This window comes from Camelus dromedarius, chromosome 25, assembly GCF_036321535.1.
Source record: "Camelus dromedarius isolate mCamDro1 chromosome 25, mCamDro1.pat, whole genome shotgun sequence".
In the NCBI taxonomy this organism is placed as follows: domain Eukaryota; kingdom Metazoa; phylum Chordata; class Mammalia; order Artiodactyla; family Camelidae; genus Camelus; species Camelus dromedarius.
Window position 1 is genome coordinate 14,594,128 of NC_087460.1, and position 24,152 is coordinate 14,618,279.

The 24,152-nt window shown below is 36.5% G+C and overlaps 1 protein-coding gene across 9 annotated transcripts in view; it reads right to left on the reverse strand.

The window, feature by feature from the left end:
• The window catches only part of SOX5 (SRY-box transcription factor 5), an 899,287-nt gene that overhangs the window by 89,817 nt on the left and 785,318 nt on the right, over window positions 1–24,152 (reverse strand). For all 9 annotated transcript variants that reach the window (XM_031443970.2, XM_031443965.2, XM_064479110.1 and 6 more), the window contains one exon: window positions 5,130–5,215. In XM_031443970.2, coding sequence (XP_031299830.1) covers window positions 5,130–5,215 — 86 coding nt within the window. The remainder of the gene's footprint in view (window positions 1–5,129; window positions 5,216–24,152) is intronic.

The following is a 24,152-nucleotide window of genomic DNA, read 5'->3' on the forward strand; positions in this document are numbered from 1 at the left end:
TCATTTATTCCAGAAATTAATCATATGCTGATCTGTTATTTTATTAAAAGTGATTATGAGCATTAGCTCATGATAGGTTTTTATTTTATACTTATGTACTGAGCACCAGCAAGTTGTTCAGCCTTCTCCTGAGCACGTGAGAGACATTACTGAATAACAGCAAGAGGACAGTTCCTGCTCTGGTGGAGCTTAGAGGATACTTGAAACAGACAGACAATAAATAAGGAACATGATAAGGAAGTTATGCAGTATGTCTGAAGATGACTAGTGCTATAGGAAACAAGCAGAATAAGGGAAACAGGAAATGCGTTATCTCTGGGAGGGTAATTTTATGATTTCAGGGGTTAGAGTAAGCCTCGGAGAGATGATGTCAGAGCAAATTCTTGAATGAGGTTGAGATAAGAATTAGCCTTCCAGGTAGAGAGAAGAGTCTTGCAGGTAGAGGCACAGGTAATAAAAACTCTAAGGTGGCTTTATTAAAACAGATAAACAATAAGGCTCTACTGGACAGCACAGGGAACTATACCCAATATCTTATATAACCCATAATGAATAAGATATGAAAAGGAATATATGTGTAAATGAATCACTATGCTGTACAACAGAAATTAATACAACATTGTAAATCGACTATACTTCAATTAAAAAAAATCCATTCATCACATGGTAGCTAACCAACTGAAAAAAAAAAAAAAAACTCTAAGGTGGGAGCGTACCTTGGCAAGTCAAGGGACAGCAAAGAGTTGGAGCACACTGAATACGGTAGTGGGAGCATTTATACACATAATTTTTAAAACACTGTAGTGCCAAGCATGGTACTAGGCATAGTGTTTTCACAAGGATGAAAATCAATTTACATAGGAAACTAATCATTAATATTCAGCTTAATTCCAATGTTATAAAGAAGAACAGCTAACTAACAAAAACAGATACATAATTTATTTTAAGTGTAATGCTAAGATTAATTCTTCACCCTTTCATTTAGTGAATATTTATTGAGTTCATAAAATATTTCAAGCACTTAGTTAAGTGCAAACGATGGTGAGTCAATGACTTCATAGATTTTATCATCTGGTAGAAGCCAGAAAGTAGGATTTAAAACGTATTCTACAAGCGCTATGAGGGGGGAAATACAGTGTGCTCTGGAAATCCTTAAGAGTTGGTAATCCAGACTTGGGGACAATGAAAACTTCACTGAAAAAGTGAGGTTTTCACTTGCAATGTCAGGGACAGGTGGGAGCTGGCTTGGTAAAAGACGGTGGGTAGCAAGTTTTCTGGAAGAGCAAATGCCACCTGTAAAGACTGGAGGGGAGAGAGAGGGTCATGGGGATCATCTCCCCTTTAATTAGCAGAAGGGCATGATCAGGTTTTCTAAAATCAGGAAGACCATTCTGACAAATGTAGAGAGTGTGTTGACAGGAGCAAGATGGAGACAGAAAGACCAGTTCAGGGGCTACTGTGGTAAATCGTGCAGGCAGTGAGGGAGGCCTGACCCACAGAGTGACAGTTAATACGGAAAGAAACAGATGGATTCCTGATGTAGTTAGCAGGTGGAATGAATAGGTAATGAATGAATAGGTGTAGAGGAAGAGGGAAGAAGAGAAGTTAATAACAGCGCTCATGGTTTCTGGGGTTGACCAATAGATGGAATGGAGCCATTTGCTAAGGCCAGACAATGAGCTGGTCTGGGAGCAAGGAAGAGAACTGGCAAGGTCCGTGTTATAGTTGGTTTATTGTGTCTGTAAACACCTGTGCTTCCTCCCGCTAGCCAACACACAGTTGTCTGTATGAATCTGAAGCTCCGAAGAGACTTAAAAGCACAGAAAAAGCTCAGAGGAGACAAGGACAGATATTTCATTAGAAGAGAAATAAATAAATTGGTGCCTTGGCACAACATGTTAATTTGTATGCTTTATATGCATAATTCAGATTAAGCCATTTTTTCTCTATAAAGAAAGAAAATAAATATTTGACAACATTTAGACCATTTTAACTGCTCCTAAAAGTACACAGTAAGATGATTTTTAAAATGTAAATTATATTTTATTCCATGGTAATTTTTTCATTATTTCATCCAGGAATATAAAATGATATGTAAGTAGTAAACAGTGGTTTAGCTTAAAACATGCTTTTTTCATTTTGCTGGTCTTTTAAAACAACTGTACTCATCATTATTCCCTCTTTATTTAATAAAGGCCTTGGTTATTGGTTTTACTTAAGATAATATTATCCGAGTGCGAACAATTACATGCAGAAGGTTATTTCAAAAGAAAACACAAAGGGTAGCTAAACAAAGGCAACCATGAGTAGAAATAAATTTATAGTGTCCCTTCTTAGATGTAGATGTTCAAAAAGAGAAGCCTGGATTAACATAAGCCTGTGTAAAGAGGCATGAAATTGAACACGCAAAGTCCGAAGCAGATGGCTGTCATTATGAGCCCTTCTACCTCCTTCAGTATCACAGTGCATAAAGAAATTTATATTAGTACCAATTAATCAGTATTATTGTATAAGTTTATTAGCAGGTTACTGAGTTAGCAAATGTCCTAAGAAGGGCAATGTTTCCAAAGTTTAAAACAAAATCGCCTGTACTTGGAAAAAGCAAATATAATTGTTTCAAAACCATGGATTTTGGACTCTGTGACCCAGTTTTCTTCCTTGTTAAATGGAGTTATTATTAATACATAACACAGAGTACTGTAGTAAGAATTAAATTAGATAATCCTTGTGAAAGTCTTACCAGAGAACCCAGTATTAGAATCTAGGACTGAATCTTAATAACTTAAAAGAGAATCTTAGTAACTGAAAGGGAGTCAGAAGTGATGAAGTCTACTCCAGGTATTATAAAGGGATGGAAAATGGAGACTTATCAGAGTGTAATTAAAAGCAGAGTTTGGAGAAAATTAAAACTGGCTCATGCATTATACTCCACCATGACAGAACTCCTCAGATGCAGGTTCACAAGACTGGGGAGAATGTTAGGTGCGGGCTGAGATGTGACTTCTGATGAGGCATTGCAGTTAGCCTGTCTCTGATCCATCTGGGCAGGTTTGTGGAGAAGAAAAGAATCTGGATGCTATTTTAATGCAAAGGGAGGGAGAGTATTACAAGGTCTCCTTTGCAGCTCTGGAGAGAGCTGAAGTCAAGGTCCAGAATCAATGAACATAGTGTTGGGTTTATGAGGAGAACAGTAGGTTGGTGTAGGCGCCCCACCAAAGACGAGAGTCGGTCTACTTCAAAGAAAAGCCAGATTCTCTGTCATGACACGCGTTTAAACACATGCTTGGATTTGAGTACTATTTTAAAATCATGAGCAAAACGTGTGTGTTGCTTATGTATATGTGTTCTATTAGTGCTAATGGCCTATCATCAAAGAGTTTTAGATTATTAATTCTCTTATTATACTACAGTGTTGATTTACTGAGATTCTATAAAAGTCATATATTTTAATGGGTAGATGCCACTTACATAAAAAGATCTTTATCCCATTTATAGATCAATTTTAGTTGAAGTAAGAGTTAATACATTTGGTGTCCTTTTCTTGTTTTCTGATAAACAAATTTTTTGGTATCTTTAAATTTTAAGGGAATGTGGTATCATAAGGCTGGAGATAAAAATTTGTGCCTAATATTCTAATACTATCTTTCTAGGAAAAGAGGTTTGGATTGCTGTCTAATGAAGCTACTGCCTACCAGAACCCTGCAATGAAACATAGAGCCTCCAACTCTCCCACGCTCATCACTAATCCGGTGGTGAAAGGAAATGAGAATGTTTCATTTGCTCTGAAAACTGACAGCCTCAATCCCTAAAACTCCGATTTTCCACATTCAAATCTTTTGCTGGATATTCCTCCCTCTTCCTATAATTCCACATCTCGTTTTAGCTTCACTGATGACAACCACTTCTCCGTGCTGCAGGTATTTCCCAGATTTCAAAGGATTACAAATATTGTTACTTTTATTGTCCCCATGGCTCCAACACTTCCCAAGGTATTTCCAGCTCAAAGAAACAGATACACTGTAGCCATTCAGAGAAAAGGCAGAATAGGAGTGACTGTTGTTAACCTCTACAGAACACATTATGCCTCAGCTCCTCCCATGAGACTCAACCGGCTTCTCAGAAACCCACCAGGTCTTCCCACAATTCCCTGTGCTGACCAGATGTACCTGTCTCTTGATGCTACAATATAAAGCTGTATTTTGCTTATTGACTGAGGTCATCTATCATGACAGTGCATCTTCATGAATACAATTTTATTTTATTAAGCACCAGTGCTTTATATCTGGCCTCACCAGCATACTGTGTCTTTTAGGCAAAGGAAAATACAAACCTTCTCACAAGGAGAGATTAACCCTACTATTAGATGACCTGTTATTCCTATTAAATAATTGTGTAACTATATAAAGTCCGTAACAACAGACACTAGGGGAATAGGATGTTGATTCCAGGATTTAAACAGTTGATGAAAAGATATCTTTAATATAATTTCCTTGATATTCCTTCCAACTCCAGAGACAAAATGTCTAAAGTCACTTGGATGTCTGGTAAAGCTGTCACTGACATTCACGGATACATGGATATATATCTTCTGCAGGGCTGAAAAAGGTCTTAATGAGGATGTCTGGATACAGTTGAGCTCATTTAGGCACCTGCTTTTTTGGTCTACTTATCCATGCTTATCCAACTGAGCTGGTATTAGCAGGAGAATAAAGAGATCTACAGAGTGCTTCAAAAATACTGGGCATCTTGCACAATTTTAAACGTAATTTTTGTTAAGTTGTCTTGATCCATAAGCATCTGAATCTCTTTTGTAGTTTTTTGTTATTCTATCTTGATGAGGACCATTCTGTGATGAAATTATGGCATACAGTAATCAAAGCAAAACCACAGCTCATTTTGTTAAATCATACCAGGCAATAAAAAAATTACAATAAGCTATCTTTAGCATGGAAAACGGGGCTAAAAATTAAAAGAATCAACTTCTGGTTGGAGAATCAGTACACACAAATTCAAAAACAAAAGAGTGTGAGACAAATATCACGCGTGAGTTTTATTTTGCTTTAGCAGGATAATAGCTGTTTTCGATGTTTACTTAACCTTTGTCTCTGGCGTAGCGTCCGCTGACTTACCTGCAGCTGGAGCGGACCTAAGCCCGGCGTTGCGGCGGCAGCAGCTGCCATGGTCGTTGGGATCAGCTGAACAGGGTAAGGGTCACCTACGGAAGAGAATCACAGAAGCGTCAGCACCTTTTATCTACTCTCCACCTGCAAATTAAACTCACGCATTCACTCCTTCCAAAAGCCTGCTTTTGTGCGCCTTGCTGAGGCCTAATGAAAAGCGCTATTGTGCAGCTTTTTACTAACACTCTTTTCACAATTCTGGCTGAGAGAGGAATGTGAATAAAAGGCACAAGCAATTAAGGCGGAAACCTCATCCTTTTTTCATGATGTATTTAGGAAAATGGGAGGAAAAAGTGCACACTGATCAGAGGGCTGCACTTTATTACACACACACACACACACACACACACACCCCCCGATAATCCTGATAAGACACACCGACTCCTTAGCGAAGTTAAAATGTTATTAGACAGGGAACTTAACTAAACTTTAATCTATTTTAACAAACTAGACGCTGAAAATTTAGGCCAAGGAGCTTATCTTGTGAATGCTACGTTACTGCCTCGATTCAAATAACCTCTTAAATTTGTCTTCAGGACAAATTCATCATAAAGAAAATATTTAATGCATCTTTAAAAGTTATATAAAATATTGGTTATCTTTATTATTCCAGAGACAAATGTTTATAAAATAAACTGTAAAGAAAACAGAACATAGTTTCTCCCTCAAGGGACTTCTGTTTGTGGGAATGTTGGAAAAAATAAAATTTTAGTAATTCAAATTAAAGTTCTATATATATGATCTATATACATATAGAGACACACACAAACATATATACACATACAGAAGACTGTAACGTATGTTTTTGATGCAAATAAAAATTTTTTCCCACTTAGTAAAGAGATGCAACAGACTTTTTGCACAGAACCCAGTGACATGTTATTTGAAATATAACCATAGCAAATAATGGAATTTAATAACTGTAAGAGCAACTTTCTAACATACAAAGGTTTTTTTAGAATTCTAATTTGTGAAAGCTTGTTGAATGCCAAATGTATGGAAATAAAACTGAAAATAACTCATTAATATATTCACTCAAAAATATTTACTGAGCACCCACTATGTGTCAAGCACTGCTGTTGATACTAGAAAGAGAGGTTTAAAGAAGACTCATGTTCAGAGGTAGATTTAGTGGGAATTTACTGAAGCTTTCTTTGGGGTTCTGGGAAGGGTCCCCAATAGTGTGTTCACAGGGTCATATGTTTTTATATTCGTAAACTTCCTCAATTTTTAACTCTATTGTGATTTCTTCTTATAAATGAATATCCTCTTTTACACTTTATATATATATATGAAAATCACATATATACAGTTATCATATTTTTATTCTTAAATAAGGTCCCCCAAATTGTATGTTTCAGGCTTCAAAATACATGAATCTACCTCTGCTGATCAGGCCTTACAGCTTAATAGGAGAAAAAGATGGAGATAATTCAATGACTAGTATAAAATATAATGACTAGTAGGACAGGGGAGTATATAATGCCATGGACTACACTGAGAGTGCCCCAAACCTGGTCTAAAAGGTCAAAGATGGCCTCTAGGATGAACTCATGGTTAAGCTGAAACTTGAATTAAATGAAAGTTAGCCAGGTAAAGAAAAAAGGACGAATGTTGCAGGAAAGAAAATAATTTTTGTTAAGACTCAGTGTCAAATGCGAGTGTTATATCACAGTCCAGTCCCTGAAATGCTCAAGTACAGATAGAGTTCAGGTGGGAAAGTAGAGATAAATCGGGCTGGAGAGGGAATCAGGAGCCAGATTATGTATTGCTTATAAACGACATAAAGCAGATAAAGTGTATCTTATGGGATAAAGGTAACTACGAACATGGGAAAAAGATGGGTTGAGTAAAATCACTTAGTTGGAAGCTGTAATCTATACTAAAAAGATGCAAAACTCTGTATAGTATGTAACGATGGCCTAGGTTAGGGTGGTGATGCTGGAAGGAAGAATGATGGAGAAAGTCAAGTGATAACTTAAGAGACAAAACTGGCAAAACTTAATGGCTGTTTACATATGAGAGTAAGAAAAGACTCAAAGATGACTCCCAAGATTTTTCACTTGAACAGCTGACTGGAGAGTGGAACTATTTGTTGGGTTTGCAAATATGGATGAGAAGCAAGATTGCCAGGTTGAGCCTGTCAGGGTGGGGAGGTAAAGGGGAAGGAATAAAGAGTTCTGTTTGAGACGTGTTAAGTTTGGTATTACTATCAGATATCCAAATAGAGGTGTTCACTGAGGCACCTGATAAACATGTTAGAATGTTAGGGCAGAAATCTACATAGGAGACATAAATTTGAAAGTGGTCAGCAAATATCTGGAGTTTAAGCTCTAAGCCTTCATGAGACCATTTAGAAGTGAACTGTAGATAAAAAAGAGGTCCCAGGATTGGATTATGGGCTATACCAACATTTAGAGTTAGGGAGATAGGTAATTAGCAGAAAAACTGGGAAGAACTGTAAATGGTGAAGAAAGATTTTCAGTAAGAATGATCAGTTTTATCAAATTCGGGACTGAGTAATGAAGTCACTGGTAACTTCAGCAAGGACTGTTTCACTGGAGTAGGGGAGGGTGTTAATTGGAGTGAGTGTGATCAATAGAGAATGACTAAAAGAAAGGAACTGGAGGCAGTAAATGTAAATCCTTGCTTTCCAAAGTGAAGTTCTCAAGCGCAGCTCTGGCATCACCTAAAAGTTTGTTAGAAACACAGAATTTCAGACCCCACCCCAAATTTAACGTGGAAGGCAGGCTCTCAGATGACTCTCACTTCTTGGTGTTTCGTCCTTGTGCAGTTCTCTGCCCTGTGGGCTGGGCCTAGTAACTGCCTTGTCATCAACAGAATAAGGCAAAAGTGCTGTGATGTTACTTTTCAGATTAGGTTACAAAAAGACTCCGACTCTGTCCTGCTTGCTCCCCCGTCCCCCTCACCCCAGCTAGCAGCTATGTTGTGAGCTGCCCTATGGAGAGGCTCACACTGCAGAAGACTGATGTCCTCAGGCCAACAGCAAGCAAACACACAAGGCCTGCCAACAACCCAAGGAGGGAGCTTGGAAGCAGACTCCTCCCCAAGCCAAGCCTAGAGATGACCAGAGTCCAGGCCAGCACCCTGGTCTCAGTGATGTGAAAGATTCTGAGCCTGAGTGGGGCTGTGTCCAGATAATTGTTACTTTAAGCCACTAGGCTTTGGGACAATTTTTTAAGGCAGTGAGCATACACCTTCTGAATTAGAATTTAAATTGTAACAAGATTCCCAGACTATCTGTATGCGTTTGAGAAGTACTGAAACAGACAGTTTCAGTGAGGTGTGTTGCTAATGAAGGATAAGTGGTTAAGAAAACTTTACTACAGAAGTATACACTGGTAAAAATTGGAGCATGCTTGTATGCCAGTGAGACAGATCTAGTATACAGGGAAAAAAAACATTGGTGATACAGGAGAGGAGACAACTGATGTTACCTGGGAGGCTTTACTTGTCATTTAATCCAGAAAACACTCTATCTGGTTTTATAAAGAAAAGTTTAAATGTTTAAAAGCTGAATTTGAATTTATGCAAACTAGCTGAAATAGCAAATATTACAGTATGCCAATTAGAATTGCCAACTTAAATACTTGAAATTCTGTAGTTCATTAATATTCCTTATTTAATGAATATAATGTTAAAATTACAGCAAAAGTAAGAGACTGTGGTGTCTTCACAGTGATAATCCATTTATATAATTTATTTCCCCTGTTGAAAATCAATTAATAAGCACTCATATCATCTACCACGTGATCAGAACTCTGCCAGGTGCCATAGGAGACAAAAACAAGGAAACGCACAGAACTTGGTCTCCAGCCATCTGCTACCTGCCTGGCTTCTCCAAGGAAAGCACCTGTCTGGGCAGTAGTGCCCATGAGTGGGCGCTGTAGGAGCTAAGGAAGAACTAATTCCAGGCTTCAGTCTTTAGAGAATGAAGATGGAAATTAAGAGGGAGTTTGGCCTGGAAGATCTGGCAGGTGAGGAGGGGCGAGCTGTTTCAGGTAGGGTGAAACGCAACATAGCATGAGTGTGACGTGCTGAAGACATGGAGGGAAAACCAGTTTAACTCACAGGTGATAGAAGAAGGTACAGGGAAGAGAGAAAGCAGGAAGCTGGGAGAGTGTTCATACTCCAGACCTGAGGATATTTGGACATAAAAGGTGATGGATATGAAATGAAGTTTTACAATATTTACAATTTTAATTAAAGAGTTTAAGTAATAGGAGGTCTTAAAGAAGACCCCGGATTCAAACCTAGAGATACAGATTCACTCATAAATTTGGACTGATGGCAAACACCCACAAAGGTGTTTTGGGTACTTTCCAATTACTAGCATCCAATTAACAACAAAATTTGTATTATATGGGCATTAAAGGTCATTAGTTAAAAGTGAGACTATTCCATAACATTTTTAAAATGCATGTACATGTTAGAATCTTTTTAAAAATTTTTATGTTTTGGCTGTTATTTTTTGGGGGGGAGGTAATTATGTTTATTTATTTTTAGTGGCGGTACTAGGGATTGAACCCAGGACCTCACGCGTGCTAGGCACACACTCTACCACTGAGCTGTACTTTCACCCTCATTATTAGAATCTTATCATTTTTCATCTCCTGCATTCATGGATGTATATTAATGAAATGAATATAGTTGTCTTTCTTTTGAATATGTATACATACGCATAATATAATGTTACAAATAATTTATATGTGTGTTATGGGCTGAATTGTACCCTCCCCACCAAGTTTTATATGTTGAAGTCCAAAACCCTAGAATCTCAGAATATAACTGTATTTGGAGATAGTGTGTTTAAGAGGCAATTAGGGCAAAATGAGGTCATCTGAGTGGGCTATAATCCAGTATAACCAGTGTTCTTATAAGAAGGGACAACCATGTGAGGATAGAAGTCAGGGAAAGGCCTCAGAATGAAATCCACGCAGTTTGACACCTTGATCTTACATTTCTAGCTCCCAGAACTGTGAAAAAAAAATAAACTTCTGTTGCTTAAACCATCCAATTTGTGGTTTCTGGTCATGGCAGCCCTTGCAAACTAATACAATGTGTTTGCCATATACTGTTTCATATCAATGTGTTTGATGATTAAGTCAACTGGAGAAAACAAAAGGCTGGCAGCAGGAATTTTAAAAAGTACTACTGCTATTATGTACCTGGAATCATTTATAGTTTCCAAGATATAAATATCAACTAATTTCAAAGGTTTGTGCCTAAGGCACCATATTAATGCAACCATCTCCACCCAACATACAGACATACATAAATTGAAGTGTATCTACCTTACTATCAATTTTTAGGGTCTAGAATATCCAGAACTAGTTCGACTGAAATTTGCCCGTTACTCAGTAAGTACAAATACAGTAACTGTGAAAATGGCCAATATAGAAATTTAATTATTAATTAAAGAAATGAAAAATATATGCATGTGTTCCAAAGTGGACATAGAATATATAAGACTTCAAGACCAGGTCAGAGGTAGTTCTTAATGGCAAAAGAGAAATTCAGAAACAGCTGGGGATAAAAATAGATCTTTCATTGAAGTAAATACTGTCATCTATTTACACCATCCCTCAGTTAACTGCACTAAAAATATTACAACAGTTTTATTTTGTAAATACTTCATGAGATACTTACTTAGTAAAAAGTAGATAATGGAAAATTCGGACTTTTAAAAAGTTCAAACATGTGTAAGCTATTCAAATTGACTTTCAACTAGTTAGAGTAATTTCTTTTGCTCTTTCCTAGGTTTTAACCATTTGAACAGTTTTTCCCTAAACCTTTCCAAAATTAATTTGCTTCTTATTTCAAGCCAAGTATGGAAAATTCTAGCTCAAAACTAAAATTTTTCAAGAAGTTGAAAAATAAACTGAGGTACATAGTATCTGTTGATACAAATGATATAGCTAATATTAAATAACCCAATAACCCCTTGGAAAGCATGTTACTTATATTAGTAGTAAAGTAATGAATATTTAGATAACCATAATCTCTAGTGACACTGAAGAGTCTCTCTCTGTTTTTTTTTGTTGTTGTTGTTATACACGGAATAAGAAAAACACATTTTCCAGTAAGGTTATTAAAGCTGAGGAAGATAGTCAAAAGCAAGTATGTTCTTATCCAGGGTCAACTTCACAAATCTTTTCATCCACTGAACCAATATAAAGGATCTGGAAAATGTTGTGGCACTATAAAAACTAAAATGTATCCACATCTACAATCCCTGCCTAGGAAGAGTTCCTAATAAAGCAAGGGAGATAAACAGATCCAGTAATACAATGAGCAAAGCAGACCAGTGGAGAAGGTAGTCCAGAAACCTCCAGAAAAGAACTTTACCTGGAAAGAGCATCAAGGAAGGTTATTATTATTATTATTATTATTATTGAAATATAGTCAGTTTACAATGTTGTGTTAATGTCTGGTAGTGATTCAGTTATACATGTATATTCCTTTTCATATTCCTTTTTAGTGTAGGCTATTACAAGGTATTGAATATAGTTCCCTGTGCTATACAGTGAGGACCTTGTTATCTATTTTATATATAGTAGTAAGTATCTGCAAAGTATCTCTTAAAAATGGTACTTCTCCACCAAATTATCTTTACGTAGGGACCTTCCATGTCTTGTGACTGTTGAAGAGTCACACAGGAAGCCTCCACCACTTAGTGCAACAAGGATGCTCTTATTAATCATCTTCTCAGACTGGTACTTAAAACACCTTGCTCTCAGCATTCTAACTTCCCAGTGGAGGGAGTTCTGTAGGAGTCTAAGACAAAATGAAGTTTAAAAGGACACTACAAATGGTACTTTTGAAAGAAGTTGCTTTCTTTTGTTTCATAGGCCAACAGATGAACTGGTGGGTTCCTTCTGCTTGGAAGGAGCCCCTCGCCACTCACAGGACAGTGCTAACAGTGACCATTATCCTTTATTGGCCCCTACTTCCAGGGATATTTTAATGTTCCCAGTGTATCTGATGCAGAAAGGGAACATTAAACTATACAGCTAAAGAAGCAGGTAGAACACACATCTTGCAAAGCCCTGTGCATTACTTTGAAGGCAACGTTAAACCTTTACCAAAAGGTTTTAAGCAGGAAAGTGACAGTCTGATTTGTGTTTTAGATAGATCAATTTTGTGGCAAGGGAGAGAATCGACTGGAAGAGGGAGAGACTGGAGACAAATAGACACGTTAAAAATTACTGCAGTAAATCAGGTGGGAAATGATAATGGCCTAAACTAATCACAAGGGAAACAGAGAAAGGAACATATGGGGAAGACAGATTTGTCGGCCAATGTGATGGGAGAAAAAGAGATACTGGGAGAAAAAGGAAAAAATCATAGTTGGGCTTATATTTTATTTTCATATGTGGTTTAGAGAAAAAAAATCATTTTTTACACAAACAGTTCCAATATCAATTGTTCCAATATCATTTTTTAATAATTCACTTATGCTCCCACTGATGTGAAATGTGGACCACTAATGCTTGTTGACTGTTGGCACTCTGCTAAAATATTTTGCATATGTATACATATAAATACACATATACAGATTCACACAGATATAAAAATATTTACTGGTCTGCGTTTAAAATCTCATTTAATCTTGGTAACAATTCAGTAGGGTCGATTACTATTCTCATTCACAAATTTAAAAAAGATATTCAGGATCTCACAAATAGTAAATACTACAGTCCTTACTATTATAGTAAGGAAAGTATTAAGCCTTAGAAAACATCACAGACTATTTTTAAAGCATAATATAAATATATACTTAAATTTTCAAAACAGATAAATTCATTTAACGTTCATTCAATTAACATGTGTCAAACACTACATGCAGGACACAGAGAAATAAAAGGTGCAGTCCTTGCCTTCATGACACTTTCAGTTACAAAAATAAGAATATGGAAAGTGAAATAATATGGAAATAGGACAAATATGGAAAGTGAAATGAATCAAAGCCACACAATTAAAATCACATGAATAAGAAAGGGAGTAATTACCAAAGAAAGGAGGAATTTATTCGAGCTGAAGTCATTGGCAAAAGAATCAGAGGAGGGCTGGGCTTGAGTTAGGCCTTGAATAAAACGAAACTAGAAATGAGGAAAGAAGTCTAAAACTGCAAAGCCTAGTGCACAGTAGATGTTCGATTAACACCTGCTTAATGAATAGATAGTTGAGCCTAAAAGTAAGGATGGGACACACAGGTGAGCAGAATGTCTTTGTGGACTAGCCTGCATTTGGACCCATTTCATACAGCAGCAAGAAATACTCAGAAGGTCGGTTAGAGCACACTGAGTAACTCAGATGCCAAGGTAAGAATCTGTTCACAGCATGTCCCTAAACATACATACAACTACCTCCGATCCTAAAAAAACAACCAACTGTCTAGATTCCAAAATCTCTCTAAAACACTTTTTTTAGTGTTTAATATGGAGCAATTTATTTTCTTTCCATCTTATTCTCATCCGAATTGATAGAAACTAGTCTTCAGTGATAATCCTAAAGCCTCCTACACTTTAGTTCTCAATTCATGAGCATCCCTGGAAATACTCTGCACACTTACTAGCGACCTCTGAATTGCCACACTTCAATGAATACCGTTTTGCAACAGCTGATCCTGTTAAGGACCCCCTCTTCTACATCTAACTACATCTACACCCCGAGTTTTCTTACAACATGCTCTTCTGGTTCTCCTCACACCTTGCTGTTATTGCTGCAGTAGGCTGTTCCACCTGTCTCCACTCTTTCCCTAAGTACTGGTACTCCTTAGGGTCTAATCCTTGGTGCTTGGCTTTTCTCATTCGATCCCCTTAATCTGAATGATCTTATCCAGTGTCTTGTTCCACGACCATATACAAACTAACATATTCTAAATCAGTGACTCCAGCCTAGGCCTCTCACATTGTTTTTGGACAATCCCACTCCACCTGCCCAAGCTGTGTCATAGGAAGTTCAGTCTTCACAGGTGCAAAACTTAATTCATCATCTTTCTTGAAAAACCTGCTTCTACTCCTGGTATTTCTATCTTTTTTGGGTGATACCCAGTCACCTAGGCCGTACATCTAAAGGATCCTTGATTTCTCCCCCTCTTTCATCCTCCGTGGCCAATCCATCACAAGCTCTGCTTTTTTAACTCTCAGGTTTTCATTTCTTACCACTGGAAGAACCTACCAATTAGTCTCCAAGGCTCCAGTCCTGTGCTAAAGAAACAACTTCTCCACTCAGTCTCCAGTGGCACTCATTACAGGTACACAATAAATACTCACTGTTGTATTTGAAGTATAATAAATCTTTATTGATTGTATACTATGTGTTAAGGACTGAAAAGTTCAAAAGTGAGCAAGGAAAGTATGTCTTGACAGGGATGAATCGATAAATGGATGAATGGATAGATAAACGCCAGTGTGACCTCAACCCCGAGTTTCAGCCCTTAAATGGTTTTTCAGTTCCTCCAGCATATAAGGTCTATAAATATTTCCTTGAATTGGTACCCACTTATGTCTTCAAACTATTCACCTGTCATTTCTCGTCTTAAAGTATACTCTCAACACCGAACTGTTTATAGGTCCATGTATACCTTATTCCATCTCCTGTTTCCCAGCTGTTATCAAGGCCATTTCTTTTTGCCGGGAATGTTGTTGCTGGATACTTCCACCCCAACAACTTCTTCAATTGTTCAGCTGCACTTCATCCTGTAGGATCTGACTTCGGGAATCCCTACTACAAGACGCCTTCCCTGATCCCTCCTGTCAGTCTTGAACTGAACTCATTCCCTTCCCATTCACTTCTGTTAAAATGCTGTGCATGTCTCTATTACACCTGCTTACAGCGCTTCCTCCCCAGCTAGACTGTGAGCATCCTAAAGGCAGGGCTGTATTTTATCATCTTTAATTCCCAGTTCCCAGCATAGTGCCTTGCCCACTTAGGACTGTTAAATATTTATTAACTGAATAAAGAAAACAATATTTTATTTAAATAAGAAATTAACAAATTTCAAACACAGGAGAACAATTTTCCCATATTAAAGCTTGGGTTTAGCAGAAGAAATAGATTGTAAGCAAATAATTATACAAATAAGGAACAAATTAGTTTTTTGCACATGGTTTAATGCAAACAATAATGGTGTTTAAGATCAGCTGCCAATGATACCAAAGAAGGACAGAAAATGAAGGGGAGAGAGAAGCTTAGACTTTAATAGACTTTCAGGATATGAGGAAATGAGGACCTGAAGCAGATGGTGAAAGAATCTTTTGTAACATATTTTTACACATCAATTTTTAATATCTCATAGTTTATCTCATAAACTTTGATTTTAAAAGCAATTTATATCCCCTTGGGTATGAAAAATAATATGAATTTCCAAAGCCTTACAATAATTTCTGTTCACTAACAAGAATCCTCTATTATTATGCCATTAAAGCACCTGAGCACGGTCAAGGTGCTTACTAGGAAAGACGCTTTATATATAAGCAAATGATAAAAACAAAATCCTTCCTCACAGCGACTGTTTCAAATCACCTTAGACTTTCTGAAACCAAAGCAAGTTGAACTTTGCCTTCAAATAGCAGTAAGTTCAGCTACATTTCATCCCCCATTTTAAGTAGTTAAATTTAAAACCATTCTCCTAAATCATCTTGTGGAACAAAAGAAGTTCGAAACAACTGATGTCGGTTTTTTGCCCAACAAAGGTGAAGGGTTTCTAACTGCAGAAAAGTCTGTAAAGCCTTTCTAGATTTGCTAGAATAGCATGATGTGACTTTAATATTGCAAACTTTTTATGAGAAATGCTAATATTTTGTAGTAACTCTCATAAAATAAATAATGAAATAAATATTTCATAAGAATTTTGAGAAAGTAAAATTAATAAATTATCTCTTGTTTGACTATGCAGCTATTTTTTCATTTTTCTATTTTTTTATACAGCTCTTTTAAAAGAAGCTATTTTGAGGTGATTTTTAGTTCTTAACTGCTTTGTTACAGGCTAAATTTTTTCAGTAAGAGATTTTTTAAAAATAAAAAACTTTTTTTGCCTTCTTAATGTAGCATTGCAACTGAAAACTTTATTCTACTTAATTTAATAGTTGCCTAATTGGCTAGTTTCAAAATAGATTACCTTATAAATGCTTTAAGAAACACTTTCAAAATGGGAAGACATTTCTGCTTATAAAAAATACAGCATTTTTTTTCTTCACTTCTTTGCCCATAAAACTAATGAATCCTAGTACCAATGAAAATTCTTGGATTGATGATCTTAAGAAATCTGAGTATCCCTGAAAAGGTGACAAGAATCAAACAAGTCTCCTTTTCCTTCTGCATTCCAGCATTACAACCAAGGCCTCGTTTAACTACTGCATAATAACTCATTTTAAGCTGTTCGAAGAGAATCATTAATTAATTAAGAAATTGCTTCTATATGTACATCTATACCAGAGTATGATGTCTAAATTTCGCCTCTGTGTCTTATGAAGAAATGAAAGGTACAGAAAAGCATCCAAAACGATTAAGGGATCAGAAGTAGGGGTTTGGAAGAGAGGTATTCATTTAAGCTACTTAAGACCAATTCAAATGCTATTTCCCTTTTATTTTCCACTTTTAATATTAAAGTTTTTCATTTCATTTACCAAGCATTTCATTTTTTAAAAGTATTTTATTTTTTAACAGTCTTACAGCCTCTCCACTTTTCTGTCTATCAGGCCTTTTGATAGACAGCCTTCCTCCTAGGGTGCGTCCAGAGTCTGTGATCTGTAGAGTGAGAACACGAGGCTTCCTAAACCACTGTAACAAGAAGCCTGCAAAATATACATTTGGGAAGACTCCTGGCCTAGAGCTTTCTACTCTAAGGGTACATTTTAAACCTCTGGAAATTAAGAAATGCTATGAAATTTTCCCTCCCCCTAAAACGTGAAAAACAATTAATGCAAATGTCTTTACTGGTCAGAAATATAGCGACCTAAAATAGGTAACTCCTGAAATCTTTTTCATTACATCACAGATTCAATTTTCAAAATGGGCATATACAATTAATAAATAATAATGATGTATTATACAATGATGTAACTTCTTTAGAAATGCACAGACTCATCCCATCTAACTTTTACAACCTCCTTATGAAGTGAGTGGGGCAGACATTACTGGAGCTACCTTAAAGAGTAAAAAGCTAAGGCACAAAGAGGAGGATGATTTGCCCAAGGGCACAGAATAACACAAAATGGGACTGTGACTACCAAGGTCTTCTGACACCTTGTGAGTAACTTTTTTCTGACAGATTTACTAAATTGAAATAATTAATAGTTTCCGATTACAAAGCTCACTGATGCTTATTCATAGCTTAATTCAGATGAGTCCCCTTTAAAGTTTTAAACCCTCCATTAATCAACTCAGAGAGCATCAGAATGTAGAGGTGATCTCTCCGGTGAAAAACATTCAAAAGGGAACAAAATAAATGAAAGTAAAATATCACACAAGAATGGAATTTTTTCCATGGATAATTCATTTGGGACAAATATGTGCATCCAAAAATGTTTATTGTCATATTGCCTAAAACTGTTAAGTATTATAGACAAACTTAAATGTTCCTTAGAGGGGAATGCAAATAAAATATGGTGCATCCAGTTTAATGAAGTGTATTGCAGGATAATCTAAGTCTAAAAGTGCGGAAGAAAGATGGTCATGATATTCTTATATTTGTAAGTAGAATATCATATATATAATATTTACCATCCCACACATTCTATATTATATAGTACACATCATATACAGTGTATATACATATATAAAATCATAGCTTATATTATAATATACAAGCATGTTCACACCCTGCATATTACATATTTAGACTAGATATAAATAGATGTATATACATATTTATGTATGAATATATAATATAGTTATATCTATAACTAGTTCTAGAGAAATACATTCCCACTTGTTAACAGTAATTACTGCCGGGGATGGGATGACAGGGGTGCACGAGTGCAGGCAGCTAACTTTCAGTTTCCGTTCCATATACTTTCTCGCTGAGGTCTGTACAGTCAGCAAGTGCTATCTTTTAATATATTTGAAAAAAAAAATGTGAAGCGTTGTTTTCAGCTGGCTATATAAACAGGTTTAAGAAAGGTTTAAATATATTCTTCAAAAATAGGACCAAAATAAATTATTAGGGAAACAGTTTAAAACAGTAAGTTTTAAAAGTAGTTGTAGTTCCCTGGGCTTGGGCCTCTTCCACTGGTGGGGGTGGGGATGTGGGAGCTGGAGACGATGTGTAGAGCATGGGATGGAGCCGTAGCCTGCGGATGGAATCAAGAAAAGAACAAGCCATGGGCCTGATACCATGGGGCCACCACATGAGCAATGCTTGGACTATTACGTGAGTGAGAAATATTCTTTTTTTCCACGTTTAAGCTGGTATTATTTTGGCTTGTTATAGCAGAGTTAAGTTTAACACCGTATCTGAGTCACGCGATATTCCCAGAGCATGACTTGTTCGATCCTCACGGAAGACTGACATCTATGGTAGCGTTAGAAGCAAGACACTACCTTAGCCTATTTTATTAAATGCTTTTTCTGCTTCCATACTCTTCTATTGACCTTATGATTGAAGTCTGCCTTCTAGTGGAGCTTTCTACAGTAAAGAGCACGCTTATTGGACGACAGAGTTGTCCAGTATTGTTAACAGTTACATCTATTCAAATAAAATAAGATATTGCTCCTCTGGGCTTACACTTCAGCTTGATGACCTTAGTGAGTATGAATTTAATACTAAGATGAGATTCCGTGTTTGCTGTGGCAACAAAAATACAAACCTAGAATTCTGAGGGTTAGGCAAACTCATACAGTAATGCCACACTTTGAGGCCTCTTGGCTGAAAGCACAGAGTGTAAGTAGCCAAACACTCTTTCCATCTGAAACATCTACATTATCAAGAAAGAGAACTCTGTCAAAAAGAAAATACTGAGCTCAGTGGGTTTATATTTAAGTTGAATGGCATTCTTAATATTCTTAATGTTAAAAAGCAAGCAAGACGGATTAAAAGATTATAGTTTTAGTCTAATAAAATCTGAGGACTTTATCAAAGAAAAGGCTTTCGCTTTTTTTGTTGTGTTGTACGTGTGTGTTTTGGTGGTGGTACTGTGTGTATGTGCAGGGGGGACGATCAAACACTGGTTACTCACATAGCACAGTTATCGCCTCACAGAGTTACAGCGCTTCAATTTAATTATGTCTCTATGTTTTATAAACAATAAGGCACAAAATAAGCTATCATTTTTATTCTAAGTCTACAATACAGACATATATAGTTCCTTTTCTCAGTGATGAATACTGAAAAATATAAACTCCATTTTTTAGCAAAAAAAAAAAACAAACACATTTTATTGACCTTCAAACATCTCTCCCCTGAGAACTGGAGTGTGGCTGTCACCATATAATTGTGGAATGTTATCTACTTTCTTGTACTCAATTCTCTTTACTTTTTATCATTTTATATTTTCATGCCACTGATCTAAGATGCGACTTGAAATGATTGGCTGTTTAGGTACCAAAGTTCTTCTTTACAAAAATAAATATTTACAAAGCTCTGAACTAAGTCAGGTTCACCCAAAGTCACTGGTTTCTAAGATATGGGGAGGGGAGAGCAGGTAAGGGGAAGAGCTGGTCATAATAATTCTAACACACAACACAGAAGCCTGCAGATACGATTACATCTTCTCTCTGCTTATTTACAAAGAACCTACAGTATGTGATCCTGACAACACATGTTTCCCATTTTGTCAGTTCCATAAAAGCAAACCACGTCAATGGTTTTTAGCTTGTGATTTGGTGATTGTTTCAGCACTGATTGTTTCAATGACCTGTCTGTCAGCTAACACAGTTACATCAGAAATTAGCATGCAGTCTCCGAAAATGCCGGACACATGGACCCGCTGCACCGAAGAGTATAATGGAACGCACGTGATGCCCCCATTAAACAACGAAACATGTGACATTAACTGAAAACAGGAACACATCAGCAAATGTGCCTGAGGAAGTTTATGGTATTTAACTCCTAAACATTAATTTTATCGTGGTATATGAGGAACTAATTAACTGAGAGTTTCCTTTTTTTATTGGAAGCGGAAATACTGTTCAGAAAACTGATGAAGAGTAAATACAGCATATTTTAAGTTTATTAAGCTTGGCTCATCAACTTCTATTTATTTAAGCTAATCTCATAAGGCAATTAAATATTTCAATCAGTAACTTTATATGGCTATTTTATTTACCACATTTCTGAAAAATTAATCAATGTGTTAAAATGCAGAATGAGTATATGAATATATTTCTGGTTTCATACAGCCAAAACAATGACTAAATACATTTTCAGAAAACCACATGATCTTTTCCAACATAAGCTCTGATAAATAGACAAGTGGAAAATGATAATAAAAAAAGTTTAAAACTTGGTGATTAGAAATAAAATAGTTGAGGTTAAGACTGCAACTACATGAGACAAATGTTTCCATCGGCACTATAATACTTTTCTCTCAACAATTATACTTTTCCCAGTCAGAGGAAGCCTCATTTAGGCGTGGCAGAATGAACTTGAGTCTACATAGGATGTGAAACGTAATTCATGCTGGGTGTGGTTCTAAAATCTTTTTTTAGGGGGGGAGTGGACACAGGATTCGTGTTTTGCTGGTATTATACTCAGTATTTATCATTTATAAATAAACCTAGTAAGACAGACACACTGCTAGGCACTCTTCCATGTATAATCCTATTTAATCTCTGTAGCAAGTCAGTAAAATGGGTGTCATTAATCCATCTTGCAGGTCAGGAAACTGAAGCTCAGAAAAGTGCACGAGGACAATTAAACAAAGCACGCTGAGGTGAAGGGCTCCCCAGTCCGTGTTCTCTCATTCTAAGCACCTCTCAATTTGTAATTGCCTCTTGGAGATCGAATTAAATCAAAACAAACAAAACAACGGAATGTTTGAAATCATACAGACAAAATAGCCCATTGGTACAGATAAATGAATCAATTGCTTATCTGTATAATATTACACATATCTCTGTAAGTGCAAGATAAATCTTGTTATAACATTCTGCCCTGTGGTTGTAATGTGATAGGTCGGCGACAGTAACTTCCAAGTAAAAAAGGTCATAACATTTAAAAAATGAATATATAATAGACTAGGCCACAAGTTCCTAAACTTCTTGGATTCAGACACCATCAGTGGCTCAATAATTCTCTCATGGCACCCTTAGGACAAAAGAAATGCCCAGCAGCTTCATTTTATTAAGTAGTGAGTCCCAAACAACTAAGGCAGTTTTATGCAGTGTCTGACAGATGCCTCTCTATTTTCCTTGAAATTTTACAACATTGTGTGTGACCCTGTGAATCAGCTACCCCATCCTGGTACCTTAGCACACAAGTTTGGGACTAAGAGCCCAATGGTTTGGGAACTGCAGCCCACCTCTGGGGAGAGAGACCACACCGGCAGGTGCGTGATACGTTCAACTTGACACTGGGCCAAACTATCAACCCAACTCTTTCACAACTGTTTGCTTTCTACTGTATATAGAAAATGAATTATTTTATTAGATTTTGCCTTCCTGTAGATTTTTTTTAATTTCCACATAAAATATCTGTCAAAAATTTCTGAAGCATCGATTAGAATATGGGTCTAGAAATTTTACACCCTAACAGTGAGGAGAGGGCCAGAGGACTGCAGTCATTAGTAAAAAGAGAAGCACCTACTCCTTTCATTTCTGCCTATAAAAGATGTGCTCTGAAGGAACAGCACTTAACCTGATTGCGGGAGGGCATGTGAGGAAGCTGTGTGTTGTGGGAAGAGAACTGAAAGTTGAGGTCAGAGAAACTGGTATTGACCAAACTTATGACCTTCAACCACCTTATTGCAAACTTCTCTCTCAAGTCTAAAATGTTGGGCTAAAACCAACATACATATTCAAGATTCTTTTTAATTTTGGTAGACTTTTTTCTATGATGAGCAAACAATCTAGAATTGTTCTGCAGGCGTCAATGCTGTGTACATGTTATTTCAAAAAATATCTACCTGATACAAGCTTTGCAGTTCACAGGTTCAAGTCTTTGGTTAAGAGCCTAGGATTCCACTCAGCCTTTCTAGCAGAAGCAAATGGACTGTGTCCTTGGATTCTTCAACCATCCAAAATGTACTTGAACCAGTTCATTTGTACATACATTTATTTTATAATTTCAGAATTGGAACCTTATTTAGTTTTTCAAATTTAATTCAAGGACTTTAATGACTTTTTTTCTGATTAAAATGAACTAGTATCCACAAATGTAATTTAAACTTGAGATTTTTAATTATGCAATATAAAATCTGGGGTATGTTTACATATAGCAACTGAATTGACAGTTTTCATAGAACTGACAAGTTAAAAATACAGATTATTGGATTATTTTTTTCCATAAGTGGAACAGCCTCTGAATTGAGTTGATTGATCAAACCAGTGTATTTACATAATTGCTTTCAAATTACTCTTATATATTAAACCCATTCAATTTAATAACACACTGCTATTTTTACCTCCTTAGAAGTTTGGAAGTATTTTTAGATTTTAAGAAGCAGGTAGGAAAAGCAATAACTAGATACAAATCCATGAAGAAGAGTGCTTCATGCTTGATTTCACTAACAGCAAATGCCCAAACACAATTGAGATACTGATATTAATATATCAATGCTTGTAAACTGAGCTACATATTCACAGATAAGAGTGGACTACAACATTCTCAAAGCTTCTCTTCTGTGTAGCCAGTTTGCTCTAAAGTCTGACTGCGCTATTCATTTGCTCTTATATTGTTTAATGACAGGCTTTCTAGCTGTTGAGAGAATTTCCAGCAACTATATTCTGTAGATATCCATTTCACACTGTACATCTATCATTTTATTTCTTAAAGGGAAAATACCTTTATGTCCAAATAAAAGCATCTTTATTTTGGAAAACAGGAAATACTAACTCAACCTACAATGGTTAGTTTGCTCAACGTGTGTTTTTCTTTCTTACCCCATTGAGAACATTTTAACTTCCTTATGTAGTTTCAGAGATTTTTATTTTACTTATCAAGACACATAGTCTAAACAGAAAAACTTATCATCAATACTTTCTTTGAATGGATTGATGAAAAGCACTTGAGTTTTTGATAACAAAAAATAGTATCTCTTTCATGTTTACGTGAAACTCAAATCAAGATGGGTTGGTCAGAGTCTCCTTCATTGAGAATTGCGGAATGTTACTCAAATTAGAACACGTGTCAAGCAGAGAAGTCACGTGTGCCTGACAATTATACGGGAGTAAAATAGGAAGTCCCCCTGAAGAGAGAAGATGACAAGATTTCTTTCCCCACTTCCATTCCTTTCCTGCAATACGATCATGCAGAAAATAGTCCGGACTGTTTATCGCTTCCACCCAGCGCCCCATTCAAACTGACTCAGAGTGAGTGTCAACAGGGAGGCACTTTCTTTTGCTATGGGCTGCTTCTTGGTTTGAGTTTGGCCTGACGCTAGTCTCAAGCTTGCCAGCAGCTGCAGAAGCTTTTTTTCTATTTTATTTCCAAGGACACGTAAGTGGTATCATTTATAACCCTGCGCACTGAAGGCATGAATATCAAATGGTTAATACACTAACAACCTGAGGAAGGGAAAAATTTCTCCAAGCCACGTTACATTAACACTGAATAAATTTAGTATGCCAACTCTGTCAAGTGGGAGTGAGGCAGTGGTGTTCTTGACCTTTTCCAGGCCTACAGTTATGCTATTGTTCAAACTGAATGTGGTTTTCTCTTCAGCACAATATTTGCTAATGGGATTTATTTCAATAGTTGCTTAAAAATTTTCCTTTTGGAAAACAGAACTAGTCTATATGAATATACTGCAGGTGCAGTCTGAGGCAACTGATGATGATTTTTAAAAG